Source organism: Thamnophis sirtalis, unplaced genomic scaffold (assembly GCF_051295495.1).
Source record: "Thamnophis sirtalis isolate CommonGarterSnake01/CBP01778 unplaced genomic scaffold, rThaSir2_p1.2 scaffold_6, whole genome shotgun sequence".
Taxonomy (NCBI): domain Eukaryota; kingdom Metazoa; phylum Chordata; class Lepidosauria; order Squamata; family Natricidae; genus Thamnophis; species Thamnophis sirtalis.
In genome coordinates, this window is record NW_028261386.1 from 81,663,793 (window position 1) to 81,680,343 (window position 16,551).

At 39.5% G+C, this 16,551-nt stretch overlaps 1 protein-coding gene across 2 annotated transcripts in view; it reads right to left on the reverse strand.

Moving 5' to 3' along the window:
- The window catches only part of CCDC170 (coiled-coil domain containing 170), a 67,815-nt gene that overhangs the window by 13,364 nt on the left and 37,900 nt on the right, over positions 1–16,551 (reverse strand). For both annotated transcript variants that reach the window (XM_087718288.1, XM_087718287.1), the window contains exons 6-7: positions 15,416–15,721; positions 5,671–5,871 (exon numbers count right to left, since the gene is read on the reverse strand). In XM_087718288.1, the coding sequence (XP_087574414.1) occupies positions 5,671–5,871; positions 15,416–15,721 (507 nt within the window). The remainder of the gene's footprint in view (positions 1–5,670; positions 5,872–15,415; positions 15,722–16,551) is intronic.

Genomic DNA, 16,551 nt, shown 5'->3' on the forward strand with positions numbered 1-16,551 from the left:
CACCTAATAAAACTGGGGCAGGCAGCCCACCAGAGAATGCCAATATTTAATCTGCAATAAGTACAGCATGCAAGCTATGCCATATTGCAAGGGTTTTTCCCCCCTAAAGTTCTGAATACAGATAACCAAACTTGTGTCACCATGACTTCCTAAAACTCACAGCAGGCTTTTCTTTGGCTTCTGGTAGATTTCTGGGTACCTCTCAAAGTGCTCAAAGTAGCTCATAAAATCCTTTCTTTCTTAAGCTCCCAGTATCTTTAAACAGCTTTCTCCCATCAGAACTCTTCATCTAGCACATGTATCTCAAGAGAATCCTCTAGTGATGTTTCACTTTCCTGAACTAGGGACAGGAAGGCTGAGACCAATAAATTGTCTTCAATTCAATTCAATTCAATTTATTACATTTATATGCCGCCCTTCTCCCCCGAAGGGGACTCAGGGCGGCTCACAACTCAAACCAGGGAAGGGGAATACAGACAAAAATTTAAAAAAACAAAGCATAACAATACATAATTTAAAACACACAACAGTCATACCATTGGAGATGGGGGCAACAGCTCTTTAGCCCCAGGCCTGTCAGAACAGCCAGGTTTTAAGGACTTTGCGGAAGGCCTGGAGGGTGGTGAGGGTCCGAATCTCCACGGGGAGTTCGTTCCAGAGGGTCGGAGCAGCCACAGAGAAGGCTCTCCTCCGAGTGGTCGCCAGTCGACACTGGCCGGCGGATGGAATTCGGAGGAGGCCTAATCTGTGGGATCTAATCGGTCTAGTGGAGGTAATTGGCAGCAGGCGGTCTCTCAAGTACCCAGGTCCAATACCATGAAGGGCTTTATAAGTGATGACTAGCACCTTGAAGCGTATCCGGAGACCAATAGGCAGCCAGTGCAGCTCGCGGAGGATAGGTGTTACGTGGGTGAACCAAGGTACACCCACGATCGCTCGCGCGGCTGCATTCTGGACAAGCTGAAGTCTCCAAATACTCTTCAAGGGCTGCCCCATGTAGAGCATGTTGCAGTAGTCCAGTCTAGAGGTCACAAGGGCGTGAGTGACTGTTGTGAGGGCCTCCCGGTTCAGGTAGGGACGCAACTGGTGCACCAGGCGAACCTGGGCAAATGCCCCCCTGGTCACAGCCGACAAGTGGTGTTCAAAAGTCAGCTATGAGTCCAGGAGGACTCCCAAATTGTGAACCCTGTCTGAGGGGCGTACTGTTTGACCCCCAGCCTGAGAGATGGAACACTTGGCCAATTAGTAGGAGGGAAACACACCAGCCACTCGGTCTTATCTGGATTGAGTACAAGCTTGTTAAGCCCCATCCAGTCCCTAACAGCCTCGAGGCACTGGCACATCACGTCAACCGCTTCACTGAGTTGGCACAGGGCGGACAGATACAGCTGTGTATCGTCCGCATACTGATGGTATTTTATCCCATGCCATCGAATGATCTCACCCAGCGGCTTCATGTAGATATTAAACAGGAGGGGGGACAGGACCAAACCCTGCGGCACCCCATAATTCAGGGGCCTAGGGGTCGATCTCTGCCCTCCGACCAAAACCGACTGCGACCTGTCCGAGAGGTAAGAGGAGAACCACCGTAGGACAGTGCCTCCCACCCCCACCTCTCGCAGTCGTCGCAGAAGGATACCATGGTCGATGGTATCGAAGGCCTCTGAGAGGTCAAGGAGCACTAGGACGGAGGCATAACCTCCATCCCTGGCTCTACAGAGATCATCGATCAATGCGACCAAAGCGGTTTCCATGCTGTAGCCAGGCCTAAATCCCGACTGGAAGGGATCTAGATAATCGGTTTCCTCCAAGGACCGCCGGAGCTGAAAGGCTACTACTTTCTCAACAACCTTCCCCACAAAGGGGAGGTTGGAGACTGGACGATAGTTGTTTAGGACGGCTGGATCCAAAGATGGCTTCTTCAGAAGGGGTCTCACCACCCCTGCCTTTAGAGCGGGGGGAAAGAACCCCTCCCGAAGGGAGGCGGTAACAACCGCCTGCATCCAGCCCCGTGTCACCTCCCTGCTGTTAGCAACCAGCCAGGAGGAGCACGGCTCCAGTACACATGTGGAGGCACTTACAGCTCCGATGGCCTTGTCCACGTCCTCAGGGGTAACAGCTTGGAAATCAATCCAGTGATGTCCTTCCAGATTCTCCCCTGGTGCCTCGGCTGGCTCTGCGCAATTGGAGTCCAGGTCTGTCCGAAGCCGAGCAACTTTATCCACGAGGAATTGGACGTAATCCTCAGCTCTGTCCTGCAAAGGATTGCTCGTATCCCTCCTATTTAGGAGGGAACAGGTTATCCTGAACAAGGCGGCTGGGCGCAACTCAGCGGAAGCAATCAGAGAGGCAATGTGTGTTCTTTTGGTAGTCCTAATTGCCCGAAGATAGGCTCTGATGCTGGATGTTAAAAGCGCTCGGTCTGACTCAGACTTACTGGATCTCCATCGTTGCTCTAGGCGTCTCTGTCTTCCTCAGGAATGGACTTTATTCTGTGGAATAGCTTCTCTCCAGAGGTTAAACCTTTGAGCTTTCCAAAAACTGGTCAGAACAGAGCTTTTCTGAAGAGCATTTGGCATTGTCTATCTTTTAACTATTTAAATGACATTGTTTTTATATATTGTTGTATTGTTTACATTTTTATGCTGTCAACAGCTTGGAATCTTTAAGGATAGTCCCTGACTTATGACCATATATTGAGAGATCGTTTGAAATTAAAGGGCACAGAATGAATGGATTTACAACTTTATAGCCGCTCCAGTGCCCTCAAGGTCACACAAACAAAATTTGGTTGCTTGACAATCCGCCTTCCCTCATGCCCAATTGCAGTAATGCAGCCTCTCTTTCCCTCATCCTGCCCTCTGGATCCCCACAGGCCTTATGCCTGCTTCACACTCCACTGGGTCCTACCATACATCCCCATTCTCATCATAGCTTGGTGACTTAAGTTTTCCATAAATCTCCTTTGCAAAACAGCCATTCTATTGCACAGTATTCCAACATGGAGGCCCCATAGTATTATCCAGGAAGTGGGCATCATTTTAGGAGTGGCCACAATGAAAGCAATGAGGAACCACAATGTGGCCATTCCAAAATGATGCCCACTTCCTGGATAACACTATGGGGCCTCCATGTTGGAATACTGTCCTCACTTCCATGACAGCACCATGTAGCCTCCATACTGCATAGGAAGTATGAGAGGACATTTTGCCTAAAAAATGGCCAACACCTGTGCTGCTGTTGCCCTGTCCATTTAGGGCCTAGCTAGAATAGCAACAGTTGGCTATAAAAGCTGAGCAAGGAGGCAATTGGTACTGGAGTATTACTATAATGAGCAGTAGCTGGAGGAACAGTAGCTGGAGATGTAGAGGCAATGGGGAAGAGTGGAACAGAAAGCAGTTAGTATCGGCTATAGTACCAGCTTATGAGTGCTTGTGTGGGTGTTGTTGGGCTGGCTCTCTGGTGATTTGGAGCCCACTGGCTTGGGTCTACATAAAAGAACCCATAACAGAGATTTTGAGGGGCAGAGGGACCATCTGATTTTCATTTGAGCATTTTAGTGGGAAACTGGCAAACAATGCTAGAAATCAGCAAAAAACCATTATGACTTGTAGTCATGAGACTGTTGAATGCCACAACCTGTCATAAAGCTGATCTGCACTACATGCAGTCATGGGGTGGTACCCCAGCTATTTATGTTGGCTGGGGATCTTTATGGGCTATTAAGGCACCTGTTTCATGGTTATTGTAACTTTGAATGTTTATAAAATGACTGGTTTTTAAGTAAGGACTATCACTTCTTGATTCTATCAAGAAAACTGAATGGACATCTCCAGGAAGTCAGCAGGAACTAAACTTGGTGAAAAAGATACATTAAAAAAATGTTTAAGATACCACAAAACTCTTGTGCTCTAAATGGTACAATGGTTGTATCTCTGGAGTTATTCCATTTTCACTTAGCAAACAAATGGAAAATAGTAAAGGTGTTAATGTTTTCTAAAGAACATGAAAAAATAACTCTTCCTAGAGTTGTGCATGCACAGAATGGCATACAGTTTGTGAAGTGTGCGCATGCTCTAATCTTTAAACTTCCTGTAATGCATAGCATCTATATCAGAGGTGGTATTCAGCAGGTTCTGACCAGTTCTGGAGAACTGGTAGTGGAAATTTTGAGTAGTTCGGAGAACTGGTAAATACCACCTCTGACTAGCCCTGCCCCCATCTATTCTCTGCCTCCCAAGTCCCAGCTGATCAGGAGGGAATGGGGATTTTACAGTATCCTTCCTCTGCCACACCCACCAAGCCATGCCCACAGAACCAGTAGTAACACATTTTGAATCCCACCACTGATCTATATTCATATGGAAGAAAATGGCTTATGGCAATTTTTACAGCTACCTTGTCTACTGCTGGCACTGTGATATCCTAGAGAAGGGGATAAGACACTGAGCTTCCCATAGAGAATTTTCACTGAGTCAATGCCTACTGGAGAAATGAATGACGAGAGCAATGATTCTTGCCAGATGTATCAAGAAATACATCATGAATCTTCATTATAGACAAACCTCGGCAGTGCATTCAAAACAGGGACATTTCTTTTTAACCTATCGCAGTACCCTTCTGTGAGAAGGACAGAAAAATCTGCTTTTGCTGTGCTCCATTAACAAAGCATTCAAATATATATTTAATAGGGTTTGAGACAAAAGAGGCAAACTATGCCAAGCTTTTTTGCTAGGGTAAAACTCTTCTATCCATACATTTTATCACTCCAATAAGGATCATTCAACAGAATGAGCAATGAAGCAATTCCTTCACTTTCAGTGCGGTTTATTTGCCTCCAATGACTTAGCACATCCAAACTGGCCATAAGCTGTGTCACTGTGATCATTATGTGATCATTAAGTAAAGCTAAAGAAAAAAATTTCAGAAAACAGAATCAAGGAAATATTGACATACTCAAATTTGGAATCAGGTTGATATGTTGAAGTTAGGAAAACAAGCCCATATTGATAAGTAACTAAAATAAAAAAGTAACCAAAGGTTTTTAAAAAAACCTATTAACTGAACAAACATTTTTATCTTTTGCAAGGATCCTATGAAACCCATGGAATTTCTTTCAATAATATAATTAGCTGAATAAGACCTAGTTTTGATTCTATTCTTCTCTATCTGGTACAGAGCTGGTTTTTCAGGAACATTTTATTTTCATTTAAAATGTATTAGGTTCCCCTGCTATGTTCTCTATAGTCCTGGCAACTTCCAGGAAAATATACTTGGAATACTAATCCCAAAACAGATTGCCTATTGGGGGGGGGGGGTCTAGAACTGGCAGTCAGAAATCTTTTAGTAACTTACCTCTACAAGATCCAAAACACCAACACATTTCCTTAGATATTTTCATGGCTTGTTGCTTACCACACCCCCTAAGACCTCAGTCTTGTCGTACTTTTTAATACAGTCCAAGAATCCTGAATGCTTATGTATACATTTTATGTTCAAATCACCATCCTGATCATACTGAAAAAATGATTTCCCCCACAAATTTTACTGATGTGAATATGACTGTACCAATCAGACTGTTCATTTACTTTCAATAAAATCAGGACCACGTCATTAAATTAAGCTTTCTCTACCTTGCCTTATACCCTTCCTATAAACATAAGATATTACTTGTTGTTTCTCAAGTTTCCAAGCATCTCGCATCACATCTCCAGATACCAGCTCTCCTTCTAGACGCATCAACTGATCATGAAGCATTTCTGATTTATTTTCTGATTTTTTGGCTCTTTGCAAGGCCTCCTGATGCAACATTGTCTGAGTCTCCAGAGTCTCGGTAAGTTTGCTGATTTGGGCTTCAAGCTGGGATACCATCTGGGAAACAAAAGTAAACTCAAATCAGAGATTGAATATGACACTAATCTATGGTACAAGAAAATCACCAATTATAGAAGGGCAGTAAAATAATCACTTTCTATTCAACAAACAGGAAACACATGAACACTTAATCAGAAGGACTTGGTTTAGTTACCATACAGTAGTATAGCATATATAGACTGTGGCTGAATTAGCAAAACTCACTAAGCTACAATTTCTTATCATGTCAATTTAAAAATAAAACTTTCTCCATTTGTTCAATTCATATATCACACAAAGCTATAAATTGCAAAAGCTAGAATCACACAATATGCTAAGCCAATCGCAAACAAGCCAAAATTAGAGCAACTTGTGAAGCAGACATTATATTAATATGTACCTTATACATTTGAATAAATATTCTGCTAATGTAAATACATACTCACTTAAAGTTTATTCATAAATAATGCTATAAACCTGCCAGATTATCACTGTTACCAACACACGAATATTTACAGGTATACCAGAATCTGATATTAATTTAAACATTGAACAACATTGTTTTAATTTCTATTCAATCATGTCTGATTTTTTGGAGAATGTCTGCACAAGTCCCCACACTTTTCTTGGCAAGATTTGGGAAGAGGTTTTCCATTGCTTCTTTCCTAGTACTGAAAGAAAGTGATTGGTCCAAGGTCACTCAATTGGCTTTGTCCCTAAGGAGGGACTAGAACTCACAATCTTTTGTTTTCAAGCCTGATGCCCTAACCACTACACCAAACTGGCTCTCAAAGCATTATGTATTCCATTATTAATCTTCCAGTTATGGAAAAGTTAGAAATTAATGCAATGTTTTTGGTGCACAGTACTTCCCTTATAATGTACCATGCTTTCATTTAATTCTTGAAAATTCTATAAAATTCACATAAAACCCTTGCTGGTACGACATCTGTCCACACAGCATATATTAGGAACTATTTTCTCCAAATGGCAGATGCAGCCTGCAGGAGGAATAAAGACTGGGAAATTCTCTTTTTTTCATTGGCAAAGTTAGACTTTGGATAAATACAATCTCTTTCTGTATATAATCTTTTTTTAACTATTTCAAAAGACACTGCCTATAAAAGTATAGAGGTTTCCTAAATGGATGAATGAATGATAAGATGATGGGCAGGAACATAGGACAGAAGTAAAGGTGAGAGATGATTCCAAGCTCTGCCATCTGTAGGAAACTGGAATAAAGACATACACATTATAGGCCTCCTAGGGTTTTCCTTCAAAGTTATTATGTAAGAAGTCAGTAAGACATATTCTGATTCATATCCACACCCAGAATCAAGAATATGATCTATTAAACACATTGGCTTGATACCTACTAAGATATAAGGCAAACATTTACTGTACTTTCTATAGCTAGGTAGGGTTGAATCAGTTGATATGTAGCAAAATATTTTAAAATTAAGATTGACATGCTTGTGATGCCACCAATTTTAAGCCAACAGACAGTAATAAATAAAATCTAATCTAGTGTAGTCATAGCCAAAAACAAAATAAATCCCATTACACAAAACCATAGAAACAATAACATCTGTCATCAGTATGCTTTATTACTTGTATGAACCTTCCATAAATCTCCAAATGGATAAAATGAAGATTATTGGATTCTATTCTTAACGTTGTTCAAAATTAATTGAACAAAAAAAAAAACTTATTTTTTTGTTCATGTTCAGTCCACCACCCCCTTGAAAGCTGTTAAAGAGTTGAGGTGGCGCAGTGGTTAGGGTGCAGTACTGCAGGCCACTTCAGCTGACTGTTATCTGCAGTTCAGCAGTTCTAATCCCACCGGCTCAAGGTTGACTCAGCCTTCCATCCTTCCGAGGTGGGTAAAATGAGGACCCGGATTGTTGGGGGCAATATGCTGACTCTGTAAACCGCTTAGAGAGGGCTGAAAGCCCTATGAAGAGGTATATAAGTCTAACTGCTATTGCTATTGCTATAGTTACCCTGACTAGCAAATGCAATCCTGGTGTCTGCAGGCTGACCTCAATTTTGCCAGCACTTATGCATGTTCACTTTCCCACTGAGCTTCGGCATTTAAAATTACAATATCTCAAATACAGATAGATAATGTTACCCAAAATGAAACCTCAATAAAAAATCTGTATGGAGATGTTATCAAATGTACAGTATGAACAGCAAGTCAGACAAGCAAATAGAAGAACTGGATGGAAACTGAACAAGGAGAGATTCAACCTGGAAATATTACAGATGAATTATTGAGTCTGTCATCTGCACCTCAATAACTGTCTAGTTTGGTTTGAAGAGCACTGATGTCACGATGGCACGACATGCGATCTTGATGCTCTGAGATCACAGTTGAATTTCTGTCACTGGATGGTCCATTTGGACCTAAACCGTCCCGCAGAGATGGTGATTGAGAAGGGCACTTCCTGCTGATCTCAGGGACACCGCAAAGTCCCTGAAAGATCCAGGAATAGCCTTTTTTTCTGGTGACAGAAATGCAGCTAATGAATCTGCTGAAGTTGGGACAGCTCCAGAATGGGAAGAAAGCAGAAAGAGAAAGTGTGTTGAATTGGTGAGGAAATTTTATTATTAGAGGAAAAGACTACCCAAGAAAAAAATTTAAGTTAAGTTAAGATTGAAGACAAAACACTATAGGCAGCGAGATTGATCTGCATTGAACTTAGTGTGTTATCCAGTTTCTAATTTCTTTTTTTTTCACGGATGGAACTTTTGCAGGGGCTCCCTATTTTTTAAACTGAATGGATTAATTCTTTCTTCGTCTTTTTTCACTTTTGCTTATACCTATGGATTAAAATTCTCCTTTTTTATAATGCTTGATCTGATTGATTGGATTGTTTTTGATCTCCATTTAAGGTTTTTTTTCTTTCTTAAGCTTGGAATGTAAAGAAGAAAATAAGAAGGATTATAAAGAGGGTTGTAACAATAGGAGGAAAAGCAGTTACATTGCCACTTAGAGGCTGGAGGCTGGATACATTGTTTTTTCTTTTTTCTCTTTGATCATTTGAGATTCAAGATTCTTTCAGCTTATTTACTGACAGTGATAGTAGGAAGAGCACAAGTTGTTTATACAGGTGCCTTTTGGAAGTTCTATCACTAGCTATTGGAGAGAAGACAACATTTTGACTTGAAAGATAATAAATGAACCTGTTTGAAGTTTATTAAAATAGCCTTGAACCCTATAGTGGCAGTATCTGCAAAATTGAAAGAATGGCCCAGCAGAAAAAAGAAACTGTAACATTGCAAATGATTATGTTTGAAATTCAAAATCTATTAGTTGTGACAGGGAATTAAAAATAAATTGGAAAATATGGAATACAAAACAGAAACATCTGGAGGAGAAACTGAGGATGTTTACCAAATGAAGAAAATGGAGGACAGAGTTCAAAAGATGGAAGAAAAAAATGAGCAAAGAGATAAGAAAACTGTGGATACTGACAACAAAGTGAGCATGGTTGGTAATGGCAAGAGCGGAATATGGAAAGGGGAGATGGATGGATTGGAACTCTATCCCAGACTTCAAAGCACAGAAGAAGAAAAAAGAGAAAAATTGACGGAGATAAGGAGAGAAATCTTGATAGAAGCACGAGTGATAACCAAAGATAAGCTGATGGAAAGAACAGATGTTGGGTTTCAAGCTTTTGTGAGATACAAAAGGAACAGCATGTTGCCAAGGGAAGTTTATACAAGATTTATTAAGAAAGTAACTAGAACATTAATGCTACAAATGGCAAGAGATATAAGACCGTACTGTTGCTGGAGGGATACAGGTTGATGCAATGAAAATGTATAATAAAATTAAGCTAAATTTAGTTTGCTAGTAGTATGTATAAAATGAAGCGACAATAGCTATAGTTAAATAATTATTAATAATGATATCAATACATATATATATATATTAGTTTGATAATATGAAATTTTATATAAACAATATATGAAGATTATGAGAGGAGGTTTAAAAGTTTTATCTAGAATATGTTATAAAGATGTATTGTGATTGGATAATTTTAGGATGATTTAATGGAATGTTATCATATAATCCTATTCTAGATTTTGAATATTATATATAAAAGGATGTAAAAACAATTATAATCAAATTAAGGTTGAGATATAATAATTGTGATATACATAAATATAGGTGAATTTAAAATATGTGATTTGATATGAAAAGCAGGTGGTGACTATGGAAGAGATGCATGGAAATACTGTAACCAACTGACACACTTTCTGCAATTTGTAATGGGTTTTTTATTTTTATTTTTATGTTTGTCCTTGTTCAAAAACAAATAAAAATTGTTTATTAAAAAAACCTGTCTGGTTTGGCTCTGCAACCAAACAAGATAGACACAGGCTTCAACGGATAATTAGAACTGCAGAAAAACATTTGCTATCAACCTGCTTTCCATTGGGGACTTGTATACTACACAAGTCAAAGAGCAGACTGTGAAAATATCTACAGACCCTTCACATCCTGGATATAAATTGTTTCAACTTTTACCCTCAAAACAACGCTATAAGGCACTGCAAACCAGAACAACTAGACACAAGGACAGTTTTTCCCCAAATGCCATCAGAAATAATTCTGTCACCACTGTCAAATTATTTACTGCATTATTATTATTATTCTCAGCCTTCCTAGCACCTATCTCTTCCCACTTATGACTATAACCATGTTGCTTGTAATTTTACAAGTTATATTGCTTTATTTTTTCCTAGTATGATTGCTTATTACTAACCTATGACTACCATTAAGTGTTGTATCTTATGATTCTTGATGAATTTATTCTATTTTTCTTTATGTACACTAAGAGCATATGTACCAAAGACAAATTCCTTGTGTGTCCAATCATACTTGGCCAATAAAGAATTCTATTCTGTTCTGTTCTGTTTTGTTCTATTCTATTCTAAATAAAGAGACATTTTCTGACACTAACAGCAATCAACCAATGAAACATCTTGCCTTCAGAAGTTGTGGGAGCTTCATCAGTGGCAGCTTTCAAGAAGAGACTGGACTGCCATCTGTCAGAAATCGTGTAGTGTCTGCTTGGGCAGGGGATTGGACTAGATGATCTACAAGGCCTCTTCCAACTCTGTTAATCTGTATCTATCGGTATCTATCTATCTGTAATAACATCTAAAAACACCAGCCAAACTTTAGGCACAACATTAACCAGCTTCTAAACTTTGGTTTCTCCGTGTGCATTAGGTGAGAGCTCTCATTCTTCCCTGCCAACACAGCTGAAACCATCTGTGGAATTCCAGACCCAAAAAGATGAACGTGGCCATTTGTTCTCAGTTAAAAAAAAATTGGGCAAGGGAGAGAGAAGAGAAAACCCTGCCAATTGTCTACCAAGATGCATATGCTCCCAACACAGCTGAAAGCATAGCAAAAGGATTTCAGATGCCCTGCAATATGCTTATAGCTATTAAAACTGCAATGATTCTTTAGCTTGAAATAAGAGAACTTGTTTTCAACAAAGATACTCATTTCCCGGATGTTCAGCAAGGATAATAGTCAAAGCAAAGGGAACAATCCAGTTTTCATTTTAACTCTGTGAGTACACCGTGCACCATAACATTTCTTCAGTAATAAGATTGAAAGGAACTGGAAACAGGTGACTCATTGTAACTTAGTTCTGACCAAACAAAGTGAAGAACAAAGAATTTAAGACATTTCCCAAGGGACAGAAATGATTAGCTCTATCACAAACATCAGATTGTATTCTCCTTTTGCAAACAACCAATAAAAATAAGTCCTGCAAGATGCTGAAGCATAGCCAGATACATGAAATAATTTAGTAACAATAAATTTTTATACACGATATACATAGGCAAGTGTGTGTGTGGGGGGGGGGGTTGTCTACACAGACATCATACAAATGATGTTTCTGTATGTTAAAAATTCCATACACACTTTTACTGCATGCTTTTCTACATTCAGTAAACCAGTTCTAGCTAGAGCTTACTAAATTTGTGAACACATCCAAACTAACCCTGTAGAACACAATGTTCTTTCCGCCTTAGGAATAATAGCAGAACATGTTTAAGACTCTTCTGCTGTTGTATAGCAGTCTGAGTTCCTGAGCTTCAAATTCAAACTCTCCAAAGACTAAAGTGAACACTTCCTCACTGGTGGATATCATTCCATGGCAATGTAAATAGGACATTCATCTTTTCAAATCTATTCTATGCTAGGAACATGTCAGAGATTTGCAGCAAATGTGTTTTTTCCTATCCTTGATTTTTATGAAAAACTGCAATTTCCTTTTGCCTATTATAGTACTCTTAAACATTTCTGCCCAATGTTTTTAGGTTCAGGTGAAGCACTTTGTTCCAGCTTCCCCTTGTAGACCCAGAAAAATAATCCCATTGTCAATCCTAGCGGTGTGCTCTACTTTCACTGATGAAGCCCCAAATCCTCTTTCTGTTGTAACCAAGGCGTCCATTCTTCTTCCCATTTGGATGTCACCTCAGTATTAGTGGTGGGATCCTGCTGGTTTAACAACTGGTTTGGTGATTGCGTGTTTCACTGCATGTGCGTGCACAGTTTTTCCAAAAGTTACCTTCCACGTTACTTCTTGGGGAGTAACACAGCTGAGGCGCCACAATCTGCTCTGCAGCGCTAATCGGCTGAGAGGATATAGGTAAACAAAGCGCAAGGGCGGGCAGGCAGGCCGGCCAACCTGATCATCAACCTGATCATCGGAGCAAACTGGTTTGCTCTCAGCTGGAGCTACCGGTTCACCCAAACCTGTCCGAACTGGCTGCTCCTGCTAAGTATGCTCTGCTGTTTCTATAACATGATGTCAAGTGTGATGTTATCAGAGGGATTGCATAAGCAGCTTGCTGGATTTGCAAAGTTCCATAAGTTTTATCATCCTTTGCATTTCTAACAGAATACTTTGTCACAAGCTGCAGTGTAACTAGGATATTTGACATGGTTATTTTTCATATTTCTGCTGCAGGCTGCTTAAAGCCATTTGGAGAGGAGTAGCATAAAAATGTCAGAAATGAACAGAGAATGCTGACAGCTTTTACAATATTTTCCCCTTTCCCTTGATCCTGTCCATATGTACTTGGGTTGTAACTTCCAGGATTCTGGTTGGGAATTGTGGGAGTTAAGAGTCCCAAGACAGGCAGCCAGAAACAGGTTGGCGTCAAGTATTTCTGCCTCTCTCTCTCTCCCAACCATACATATGTATTTCTCTGCAATTGTGTATTATCAGGGCTATTCAGGAAATAGCTGTGGTATTGCAGCATAGACAATTGAGCCAGCTCATTGCAATAAATCACAGAGGCAACTGTTTACTAAACATCAAGCACTCAACTTTATACTCTGAAAGTTTAGTGGGTCTTTTTACTGCACTAATATCTACACTAAATTTCCTGACCACAAGCTTGGATTATTCAATTGGAAATTTATTGTTACGGAATTTTTTTTAAAGCATTTTACAGCACATTTGGATTATCAAAAGTTACTTACACTACAATTAGGTCATCATAGACAAAACCAAGACATTTAAAAAGTGCCAATGAGCAACCTCTACTGGATTTGTGACATAGTGAACACTCAATGCAGAGGAAACTAGACTAAATACAGGGGCATTTGAGGCATTTTGCAATACTCCTCGACTTATGACCACAATTGAGTCCAAAATTTCTGTTGCCAAGTCAGACATTTGCTAAGTGAATCTTGCTCCCATTTTATGACCATTCTTGTAACAGTCGTTAAGTCATTATTAAGTGAATCACTGCAGTTGTTAAGTTAGTAAAGTAACACAGTTGTTACGTAAATCTGGGTTGCCCATTGACTTTGCTTTTCAGAAGGTTGCAAAAGGTGATCACATGACCCCAGGGCACAGCAACCATCATATATCTGAGTCAGTGGCCAAGCGCTTGAGTTTTGATCATGTGACCATGAGGATGCTGCAATGGTCATAAGACACTTTTTCAGGGGTGTTATAACTTCAAACGGTCATTAAATGAACTATTGTTAATTCAGGATTACAAATACTAATTTGGCTGCAAAGAAATATAATCCAAGCAAATGCATTTATAAAATGACTGTGTCAACAAATGTGGAGTTGGATTTATTATCCCCAGGGGTATCCTAACAGTTGATTAATAAATACCTTTAAGAGATATTTAAATCAGGTCTGTTGTTTGCCATTGCTACTTACTCACAGGAAATTAATATTCAAGCAGAATGATCTGACCACAGTGCCTGGAAATCTTTTGAGTTGTAGTCTCAGCACATGTGTCTGTGCTACATTACAACTGTTTATTATACACCAAAGAGCTCTGTTTTATTCTCCCTAACCCTTTTTCCTTCCTTCTCCACTTCATACTTTTATAGATCATATTTTATTTTTATTCTTTTTGTTGAAAGGGAAGGAGGAAAGAAAATGTTACACACATTTGTATTTGCACACTTCAGAAAATGTTACACACATTTGTATTTGCACACTTCAGAGCATTGGAATGATTTGGTTAGTATGGAGAGAGTGTGTGTATTCTCCTCTTCTTGCATACAATTTACATACTAACTGCATTTTATATGCAATGGGTTATGATGATGATGATTAATCTAGAAGATTATTTGGAGAGGGAGATTGTCTTAAATTCAGGACCTTCTTTCTTTCATGTAAATACAGCATATTCCAAGACATGAACAGGTCAAGTTGAAAAATGAGAGGCTCAAACTAAGTATCATCAACTAAGATAGGGGATGGAGGTGACAACATTGCCTTAAACCAGGGGAAAAAAAGTTAAGTTAGAAACCACAATATAGTTAATTGTGATATGAGAAGCCTGTAGAAATGACAGTTAAATTACTAACCGGGACTGAACAGTATATAATACACAACATATGATCACCTTTTCATTGCCCTTTGTAATTATTTTAAGTATAGGATTATAGGCAGAGGTGGGTTGCTGCCGGTTCGGCCCGGATTGGGCGAAATGATAGTAGTGGTGGCAGGAGGCTCCGCCTACCCACCTTGACACTTCAGCGCATGCGCAAAAGCTTCGCATGTACAAGCGCATGCACGAGCAAACCGGTAGGAAAAAAATTAGAAACCACCACTGATTATAGGTATGGGTCTAGGGATCCCCCCCACCCATTTTACTTTCTTAGATTTTATTCTGCTTAGAGTTGATTCAAAGTAGGCAGGATATAATGTTAAATAAATAAATGTCACCATGTGCTCCTTTTAATAGATTGCAATTTAACGATGTGTTTTTCTTTAATGTGTTCTGCTTTTTTTGTGATTTTTTTCCCCCTACAATCATTAGATACCGAGCAATTACTATATAAACTATTACATCAAAATAAAACAACGGTGTGTCTTGTCAGTTCAGAACAATTGTATCAAAGTTCATTCTGTCGTCATTTACAATTAGACAATCCTGTCAATTCATGAATTAATTTTTAAAAAATTTCTGAAGTGAATTAAAATAAAATCTATACACAGGAATAAATTAAGCACACTGAAGACAAATAAAACAAGTTTCAACATACTTTTTTTTTGCTCTCCTCTCTGTGGTACAAATCTCGGATTTTTTCCACAATGTCTTCCTTGGATGGAGTTGCCCCAATGGGATTACTCCCCAGTAAAGCCACTATTTGATCTTTGAATTCATTGTGCAGCTTTTTTTCTTCTTTGACTTGCTCTAGATTAGTTTTCAATTCCGCTTCTTTTTCATTACAACGGACCTTTAGTTGGCCCAGTTCTTCCCAAGCCCGTTGGCTGGCTGCCAATCTGTTTTGGAGGCTTCTAATCTCCTCCTCAAGATTCTGCTTAGCTCCTGTAATGTTGCTTAGGTCCTAAAATAAAACAATACCAATATTTACACATCAAAGAAAAGAGGGAAACAACAATTATTTCACAACACATTTCCAGGAGAATAGCAGATACAATGTGCATTAATACTAAAACTTCCTTAGAAGAGATGTATGGATAGTTTCTGCTGAAAGAAAATAAAACTATGAATCCAGAGAGTTGGAACAATCATTACACTAGGTGAGGTTGGGCAAACCTTGAAAGTCCCACCATTGACCTTTGCAGTGATTTTCTTTCAATATAATGAAGGCTAGATCTAAATTATTTGATAAGTATAAAAGATCTTTTTTTTATGGAAAGCCAGCGTGGATCCAACCCATGAATGATTCAGCATCAGTAAAGGAATAGGAGGATTTATTTATTTTGATTTATTTCTTGCCATACTGAGTAAAATCAATCCCCCAAACCACAAGGCTGAAAGCGCTATTTTTAACCCCTGCTAAAGTCTTCACACCAGCGGTGTAGTCCTCTGAAGTCTGCTATCGGTTCGGCGAATCTGCTACTGAGCGTGCGCTTTGTGCGCATGTGTGCTTGAGGTGCACCCGCACAGCGCTAAAAAAGGAATATTTTGAAGCCTTCCAAGTCTGCAAAACAGGCCTGCCACACATCTGAACCGGTTCTTGTTTTTCAGTTCTGCGCATGCGCAGAACAATTTTAATTGCACTGCGTATGCACACGCAGCACACAAACGAGCGAACTGGCAGTAGTGCCTGCCAGAACCCACCCCTGGTAATATTGAATATAAACATTATGTGTAAAGTATTTAAAATAATTTGTTTACCTAGTAGCCCACAAACACTATGGATTAAATTTT